This window comes from Rutidosis leptorrhynchoides, chromosome 2, assembly GCF_046630445.1.
Source record: "Rutidosis leptorrhynchoides isolate AG116_Rl617_1_P2 chromosome 2, CSIRO_AGI_Rlap_v1, whole genome shotgun sequence".
Taxonomy (NCBI): Eukaryota; Viridiplantae; Streptophyta; class Magnoliopsida; order Asterales; family Asteraceae; genus Rutidosis; species Rutidosis leptorrhynchoides.
The window spans coordinates 72640662-72650529 of NC_092334.1; the positions used below are offsets into that span (position 1 = coordinate 72640662).

The window sequence follows — 9868 nt, forward strand, 5'->3', positions numbered from 1 at the left end:
ATATACTCGAGCACTAGACATGGATACACAATTAATATATAAAAGATAAAATATGAGTGCTTACGTATCAATATTGAGATTCAATATTGTAGGACAGTACGTAGACGTAACAGAGATGATAAACACTAGGTTTGACTTGCGAACAATACCCACGAAGATTACCCATAACCTCCATAGCTATAACTCATAATTTCCTTAGTTCTATCCCGCTCGAAAACCCATTTTGAAGGTGACACGCTCATAACCTCGTCGTAGTAGTATAATAATAATAATAATAATAATAATAATAATAATAATAATAATAATAATAATAATAATAATAATAATAATAATAATAATAATAATAATAATAATAATAATAATAATAATAATAATAATAATAATAATAATAATAATAATAATAATAATAATAATAATAATAATAATAATAATAATAATAATAATAATAATAATAATAATAATAATAATAATAATAATAATAATAATAATAATAATAATAATAATAATAATAATAATAATAATAATAATAATAATAATAATAATAATAATAATAATAATAATAATAATAATAATAATAATAATAATAATAATAATAATAATAATAATAATAATAATAATAATAATAATAATAATAATAATAATAATAATAATAATAATAATAATAATAATAATAATAATAATAATAATAATAATAATAATAATAATAATAATAATAATAATAATAATAATAATAATAATAATAATAATAATAATAATAATAATAATAATAATAATAATAATAATAATAATAATAATAATAATAATAATAATAATAATAATAATAATAATAATAATAATAATAATAATAATAATAATAATAATAATAATAATAATAATAATAATAATAATAATAATAATAATAATAATAATAATAATAATAATAATAATAATAATAATAATAATAATAATAATAATAATAATAATAATAATAATAATAATAATAATAATAATAATAATAATAATAATAATAATAATAATAATAATAATAATAATAATAATAATAATAATAATAATAATAATAATAATAATAATAATAATAATAATAATAATAATAATAATAATAATAATAATAATAATAATAATAATAATAATAATAATAATAATAATAATAATAATAATAATAATAATAATAATAATAATAATAATAATATTGAAAGTAGTTCAAAAATTTCGAGATTTAGTTTTACAGACTTTGCTTATCGTGTCGGAAATGTTAATCATACAAAGATTAAGTTTAAATTTGGTCAAAAATTTCCGGGTCATCACAAAATTGATGTATGTGCCACATTTTCTCACCATTATAAATATATATATATTACACGCACAACAGTTTCTATATACCCACCATTAGCAAACTAAACTTACGAAGATTTAATTCATATAGAGACTTACATCGAGGAACTTCACGAATCTTAAATTATTCTACTCGTACATTCTATAAACACAAAAAATAGAAATGAAATCATGTATGTGCAATATTAGTTATCAAGCAATATATTGGTAAACAATGAAATTTCAATATGTAACGCCCTTTGATTTTGACCAAATTTATTTATTTATATACATATAATCATCCGCTTTTCAACAGCTTCCGGGTCCCACCCAATTAGATTTGATATCTCAGACCCTGATCAATAAAAAAGTAGACTCTTCCACCTTTCCGTGGACAGTTTATTTGTCAAAAATAGAGTTACGATTTGAAAGTTAGGATTTCCGAAAACAGACCCACAACTTATCATTTTATAACTTTTTGTTGTTGTTGCTGTACAGTAGCAGCCCAACAGTAGCTGCAGCCTCCCATTTTGACAGATGTTTAAAACCTATCATCGACTCAACAAACACAAACTTATTATATACCGTTTTAAAGCTTGTCGGGAATACTTTATGTCACAATCCTTAGTTTTCGTCTGAACTTAACCATTTTTTACTTAATGGCCGCAAAGTAGGCCCGAGAGTCATTTTAACACTTTTACCCAAATTGACACCAAATTTAGTTAACGACCCAAATTCTTATCCATTGTAAGTGAGTGACCCAAATTCAACTCACATTTCCAAAATGACATTATAAAGCTGTTGGAAACTTCAAATTACCAAAAATAGAGTAAGAGGGTTCAAATGGACTATTATGACTCAAATTAAACATTGTTTCCCACCTTAACCAAATTAAATTTTTATTACCTTATGTTAACGTTGGATCGCGATCGTAATGGTGATAGTAAGCAGCGTCGTGATGGTTATTAGTTTCTTATTGCATTCTTATCCACTTATCGACTGTTGGTGAAATTAAATTTTAAAAGTATAGTGCTTGTTGTGTTATGACCCTGTAATTGTCTTTTTTTTGTATCAGTGGTCGGATAAGTGTATAACGATTCCTGATTTTTTTTTCTTCGTTGACGTATTCATATTCTTTTATCGTAGAAGCATTCCCGATGGTTATTAGTTTCTTTGTTGACGTATACATAAATCCTGGTGCCGCGACTATATATGATATTTCTTTTAGAATTCAAATGGACTTAGACTTTATTAGTCCATTTTTCCTACTAAACTTTAAACTTCTACAAGCAACCAAAAAAATAGAACTTGATCAGCCATAGACTAATAAGACACCTGCAAAACACTCATGAACTTATAGGTGGAAATTTGAACCCATTCACTAATTTTTCAACCAATAAGATTGTATATGGCTTTACGCATGAGGAAGTGAAATAATGCCACCACAAAAACCATATTTAACTCCTACTGAGGTAAGCCAATCACACAATATCATTAAAATAACCCATAACAAATCGCACAATATCATTAAAATAAAGATCAAACATTTTAGATAAAGTGAAAATCTTACCAGTTTACCGTGGCTATCAAATTTCTTAATTGCATCAGTGTTATTTTCAACACCTTCTTCATGACATGGAAAAAGCCAAATCCTGCATATAACAAATACCCAGTATTCTAAAAGTTTAAGTTATCAGTCACAATAATTTATTAGAACTAATCAGCTATTTATAACAGTTGTAAAGCATGAATTATTACTTCAAATTACAGTTTCAGCCATAATGATTTGGCAGAATTAATTGTACTAATTATTCAAGTCTTTAAAATCAACACATGTCCAAATTAAGAAGATGTGTTTTACCTAAAAATGTATCTTTTTTTCAATGTCATAAACAGTTATAGTAAGTTTAAGAATTAGTTCACTATTCTCAGTTCTTTCCAAAAGATTTTCCATTCGAGATTTCAATGACTTCATATGTGATTTTGAGTTTCCTCTAAAGAATCCAGTGCTCTAACGATGCAGAATATGCAGAAACGCTTCCTTAGTTAGATCCTTTATCACAAACAAAAAGTGAAACTCGTTAAGTTTCTTCAGCACCAACTTTATCGAATGACCAGCTCCTTCAAAAACGGCTAATGAAGTCAGAGGAACATCAGACTTATAACTTCATATTGATGGCCAAAGATAGAAATAAAAACAATAACTAATCGACCAACAACACACTTGAGCCCGAACTACTTCTTTCACCATATGCCCGTTTTCAAAACATATGTCATCATAAAGATGTTACGTAATAATAAAGAATAGATTTGCATAAAAGAACTAACTAAGAAGCGGGCTCAAGAAATAAGGTTTTGTACATATTCTAACTTATTATCTATAAATTATAATTATAAATAATAAATAAACTGAATTTTAAATAAAAAAATACAAACTAATAACATTAAAAAATAACAAACCTTCAGTAGCAGCGACACCCATTTCTGATTTCAACTTTGGGTTGTATTCACGAAAAGTGTCATCATCTTCTTCGACATCCTCATTACTTTTTCTCAAATAATTCCAAAAACTTATAATTTCAAATAACTATAATTATATATGCATATAGAATTATATAGGCAATTGAAAAATGGAGATCTTCAGACACCATAATAAGACATACGCCTTTGTAGACGCTATAAAAGAAGGTACATTTCCTATGGACTTGAAAGATGTATCAGCCCTGCAACTTCTACACAATCTTACATAATATGCAATATAGATAAGATAGTTAACTTTAATTGTGGGTGCACGCTAGAAGCAATATTTATAGACGCTTGCATCGATTTGATGTTGTACCAGTTTTCACCTGTACTTCTTGCTAGTGTAAAAAATATGCTTACAACATTCATTTAGGCAGCAAAAATAATTATATTAATTAAAATATAGTAGATATGTACAGAGTAGTGAAAACATGTTATCTGAATCAATAAAATATGTCGTATTTTGTGAAATATATAAATATCATTAAAGAAATTTCTTGAATATGTTTTACCTGAATTCCACTTAGCCATTTAGGTGCAACTTCAATAATGTAAGAGTATCGTTTTCGAAAGACCTCGAACTTATCTTTTGCATGACCAACTTCAGTTTGTAGTTACGTTTGCAGCAAACCTGGAGAAGTTGAAAGGAACAACATCTGCTTTTCATGCTCTGAATCTGGGCCTCCGACTTTTACGTATGGGTTCGGGTATTATTTGGTTGGAATGCGATATATTCGGCTGAGATGGGGCAAATTGAACTGAATGTAGAAGAAATAAAGTTAGAATTTTTGAGAAGTTGCCACTCTGACTTGGCTACTTGATAATGATAATGATGATGATGATGATGAAAATTTTGTTTTTTTTTTTTTCAGAGTTTACTATGATACTATGATTTTCCAAAAACATTACTATCCAAACAATCCAACATTTTGAAAATAATGACCAACTATGATTAGGAGATTTACTCATTAATAATAGATAATGACCAACTTACAATCCATCTGAGCCATTAACCTTTTAACTAACTTGTATTTGACATGGTGGTTTTTTCTTATATAGTGAGCATTTCAACAAACTCATTGTATGTGTTCCAAGAATCATAACTAAAATGTATGATTTTGAAGTTCTTGTTCTAACAGTTAGTAGATGCACTCATGGTACACCTATGAATAGATAGTAGTCTGATAAACAAATAAAGAAGTGAACAAATGACTGAAATCATATATAACCTGCACCCATATAAGCTATACATAAAATATTTAGTTAAGAGGTACCATTAATACTCATATACTCAAATGGTTTCTAACATAACAACCACCCATCAGTCACGTATTCAAATGACCTATTTAAAAAATGCAGTATGAAACTTTGAAAATAACATTACAAAGTTTCTGAATTTAATAACCTAGATGAAATTTAGGTACAAAACTTCAGGCAATTACATGTTTTCAAAATCATGTAGTACCACTGAAAACTCGTAACTGCTACCCTATTTGATTTCAACAGTTTTATTTTCGAATTTGACTGAGTAGTAAACATACTTTTAACGAATAAACGTCCCCCCATCTTAAATCATTGACTGGATATTGAAAGATAATTTTGATAATATCTTCACAGCATCAAATAATTCAAAATAACACATGTTAATCAAAATCAATTTTTACAGAAAAGCGAGGTTTTGGGTTAATCGGGGCTCAGTCAAATCAAATAAACATATTAGTTTAGATATATCAACACTCAAAAATAAGAAATCGACAAAAAGAAATTAAAGATACAAACCGTTGTCAATTCAAAATCAATATGAATAGCTCAATCGATTATTGCTGATGATTATAAACCAATAACTTACATAGAATGGTGACATCGAACAATGGTTTCGTTCCCATTGATCGTGCGATGGTGTCTTGAATCTCCAGTTGATTTAGATAAATCAGTTGATTTAGATGCTTTTATAGATGATCTTCCTTCTTCATGTTGAATCTGCTGCTGTATATGACGATTTGATTATGGAGAGGGTCGATTGAGAATGAGAGGGTTTGATTGAGAGGGCGAAGATGTGTAACGGTGGCCGTAAATGTATGGGAGGATGAAGAATTGTGGGTGACTGCAAATGACTGGATGGAAAAAACCCTAATTTTTGTGTTACTACCCGTGTGTTTATCAGGAGCGTGGGTTAATTTTGTCTGTTTAGTAAGGATTGTCACAGGGATTGAAAATGGATGGCTAAGATTAGAAGGTGGTTAAAAGATTAGATGGCTAGAATTTACACTCAATTGTGTGTTTACTTTAATATATACGAGATAAAGATAGGCCAGGAAAGTATAAAAGACTAATAGTCCAACCCAAATTAGAATGAAAAGAAACTGAAGTTTACAATTTAAATTATCAATGGGCCAAGACACTAATTAGGTCCGCACATTATATGAATAAAAATATAGATAAAAAAAGATAAAGGAACAAATGATCGGAAATTAATTCATTTTATCTCCAAACCCTAGGTATGGAAACCCTCTTCCTCCATCCTATACCTGGCAGCCAACATCAATACCAGCGCCGTCGTCGCCACAAAGCCTACGAAAATCATCTCTCTGCCATTCTATATCTCCTTCCTTTCATCACCGTCAACACCACAAAACCCACAGTCGTCATAAGTATGGTGTTTTGCTCCGTTTCTATTTTTTCCGGCTGAAAGTGGTAACCGATAGTTTCGCCGGTATCACCACTAATAAACCGTTGTCTCATCAAGTGGTTCTTCCGATAGTAACCGACGATGGTCGGTTATGTCTGTTTGAGGCTTAAGGTGGTCGACGTCAGCGGTAATCAAAGGCGGTGACCGTCGTGGTTGTCTCTATCATCAGGAACAAACGGGCATCAGATCCTGTGATGGAAGGAAATTTTATTGGTGGATGGTGATGGTAGAAGGATGACGAAGATGGTAGTGGCAGTAGGGCGGCATTTTTGGTTGCAGAAGGTTAGGTGAAAGTGGTGGTGGTCTAGTTGGTTCCACAAAAAAAAAAAGCAAAAAAAAAAAAAACAAAAAAAGCTACAGTAACCGCTACAGTATAACAGTTGATTTAGGGTACTTGGCAGGTCCGTATTGGGTGGCGTTTTACGTGAGTTAGTATATATATAAATATAAATAATAATAATAATAATAATAATATAATAATAATAATAATAATAATAATAATAATAATAATAATAATAATAATATAATAATAATAATAATAATAACAGAATTGGGTCAACCCAAAAACTCTTTACCCCAAAAATGGGTCAACCCGTGGGTTACGTTCCCATTTTGAAAAATAGAAAAAGAAAAAAAAAAAAAAAAAAAAAAAAAAAAGGAAAAACTGGAAGATGGGTGGTATGGGATTAACGCTGCCGTCACCGGCGAAAGGAAGTGAGGTGTTATTCGTTGCGGCAGTTCCGTTAAGAGCCAGCAGGGGCCCACCACAGTTGCTAATGTCCACCGCTTATTCTCTAAATCTTTCATGGGATTTGCAACATTTCATGGTCCTCTCTACTTCCCCTGCTCTTACTCTTCCTTCTCAGGTTCTTATATTTTATTACCACTATATCCTTTTTTAATCCCAACTATTCATCAACATATACTTATACTTATAATTATTTATATTAATTAATTATTGAATTCTATGTCATTTTAATCTTGTATAATATCAACGCTGTTTACTTTATAATTATGCTGTTGGTTATCTTGTAATTTGCTATAGCTTGTTTGGTAGGTAATGGTGTTTGATTTTCAACCTCAAGATCCTGAAAATATTTATTCAGCAATTTCAGCTCTATCTGGAAGCAAATTACCTGGTGCATATACATACATAATTCAATATAGTTAGTCATTTGCATAATTGCATGAGATTTTTGAATTTGTCATTTATTTATTTATTTATTTATTTTTTTAGGAGTTGTGCAAATAAGGAAGATGAAGAACTTGCCGAAAACGAGATGTTGGAGGGTAGGATCTTGTAATTATGTGGATGTTGTTGATGCAGTAATAAAGTTTAACAGCTGTTGGGATACTGATTTGGTTGTTGGTCAGAACGATTGTCGACATTATACGAATGGTATGTTGCTGTTACATTGCTAACAAAATCCTGGATTATATTAGGATGCTTTAATTATGATACATAATACATATACGTATGCACATCCCTAACATACATGACTTAAATTATGCCTAATCAGTTCCGTTGACATAATTCTTAGGCATATTTATCTTTTATCTCATGACGATTGCAACATTACCCTTTTGGCTTGTTTAAATAGTGTCAATTAACGTTCATTTGAGGACGGTAAAGAGTAATGACATTTAACAAATAGTCAAACAGTTGCATAAGTCCATTGACCTGTTAAAATGTTTTCATGTAACAAAATGAACATTGATGTACTTGTTTGTTATCTTGATTTTTCTAACTCAAATTTCCATCACTCGAAAGGGTTGGTGGAGTACCTTACAGGCGAAAAGTACGTGCTGGATCGTCTGAGAAGAAACCAAAAGACTATCAATTAAGTTGCAGCCGGATCAGTGTTTTCTAGACAGATGCTCACTTAGAATGTTGTAAGCATTTGTGCTGTAAATGTTTGTACTTCAGTGTATGTACAATTTACTGTTAATATATTCGATTTTGTTAAGAAAAGTCTCTTTACTATTACCGCTTAATTTGCCTTTATTTGATAATCAACCACAGAAAATACCCAAAAACAAGCAGTCTAGCATTCTATACACTGCGATTGATGCCTTATTTTTCTTTCTTTTTTAAAGCTAAAGATTTATTATTGTATATGGAAATGTCGTAAACTTTTGCAGCAGCCAAAGAGTAAGTGGAAGTATTTGGATGTATATTATACCTTTAGCTGACAGATTATTTGGTTAAATGTGCTGTTATGTTAGGTACAATTCCTCTTTGTACCAAGGAGTGTTTCTACTGTTGCAGGCATATATTGAATGGGATTAGACACATATATTCTATAAGGTAAATAATCTTGTAAAATGATTTCTTTATGTCAATATTTAGAAACTATAAACCTTTTGGTCGTCCACTGAACATATTTAGGCATAATAATATGAAAGTTAAAGTGCTGCAATATCTACACCATACGTCGTTTGGTTAATATATATGTTGTCGGTAATAATCTTTAATGTATGTATCAGTATCAGACTCAACTAATATCAGCTTATTAAGCACAAGCTTTTCCTATTTGTTATTATAAATGAAGAAGCACTTAATTTCCAATGGGTTTGTGAAAACTATGGGACTTCAAAGGTAATTTATGTTGTTTTTCTTTTCCCTTTATGAAAAAATAGTGGAGCTCCTTGTTAATCTTTGTTGGAAAAATAATCTGATGAGTCAAAAACATTTTGCAGGTTTTTAGAGTATGAAGTTTTTAGAGTCTGAAGTTGCAGACTCTGATGTTTGGTGAAGTCAACGTTTTTGGTTTTCTTGATGGCAAAGATAAGGAGGATTTTGGAGATATGTTTAAATATTTAGAAGATACGTTTTTGATTCTGCCTTATCTCCAGAAGATAAACTTTTGAAGTGATTTGAAGATTTGTTAAGTTTAGAGTTTATCTTTTCCTTATTATTAGTAAAGTTGTTTAGGAAACCAAATCTTCAGATTTGGTTTTAAAACTGTATAAATAGAGGCTACGGTTTAGCCTTGTGATGTACCTTTTGCACGATTAACATTGTCTTTCATATATCTTCATATCGTGTTCTCTCAATTATTGTTCTTATAATTTATATTTATTATTCAATTGAAAGTCTGGTGTTCATAGATCAAATACTGTGATTTAATAACCGGTATCAGAGCGGGAAAGGTGTAAATCCAACTTGGTAATCTTTTAAAACGATCCATATATTGATCAAGATGTCTACCAGTACCATTCCAACCCCAGTTATGGCTGAAAAAGGTGTGCCAATATTCGATGGCACAGACTTTGCAACATGGAAACTGAAAGTTCTTTGGTTTCTGGGTTCCATTCATGAAGATGCTGAGCAAGTCCTCACAA

General features: G+C 29.6%; 1 protein-coding gene and 1 long non-coding RNA gene across 5 annotated transcripts; one reads left to right on the forward strand and one right to left on the reverse strand.

Moving 5' to 3' along the window:
- Positions 1-1451: 1451 nt before the first annotated feature.
- On the reverse strand, positions 1452-5933 carry LOC139891008 (uncharacterized). Of its 3 annotated transcripts, XR_011773506.1 has the most exons (4): positions 5684-5933; positions 3282-4592; positions 2882-2963; positions 1452-2594 (listed from the first exon to the last, which is right to left on the reverse strand). It is a non-coding gene; the product is annotated as an uncharacterized lncRNA (long non-coding RNA). The 3 variants fall into 3 exon arrangements; XR_011773505.1 differs by lacking the exons at positions 1452-2594; positions 2882-2963 and having other exon boundaries at positions 2983-3881; positions 3960-4592; XR_011773504.1 differs by lacking the exons at positions 1452-2594; positions 2882-2963 and having other exon boundaries at positions 2983-3432; positions 3772-4592.
- A 1256-nt stretch (positions 5934-7189) lies between these two features.
- On the forward strand, positions 7190-9085 carry LOC139891009 (uncharacterized). Of its 2 annotated transcripts, XR_011773507.1 has the most exons (6): positions 7190-7389; positions 7581-7662; positions 7761-7922; positions 8295-8416; positions 8750-8831; positions 9011-9085. XR_011773507.1 is itself a non-coding variant. In XM_071873939.1 (4 exons), the coding sequence occupies exons 1-4, from the start codon at positions 7195-7197 to the stop codon at positions 8366-8368; spliced, it is 513 nt and encodes a 170-aa protein (XP_071730040.1). In that variant the 5' UTR covers positions 7190-7194; the 3' UTR covers positions 8369-8519. The 2 variants fall into 2 exon arrangements, 1 of the variants encoding a protein (XP_071730040.1); XM_071873939.1 differs by lacking the exons at positions 8750-8831; positions 9011-9085 and having other exon boundaries at positions 8295-8519.
- Positions 9086-9868: the final 783 nt, after the last annotated feature.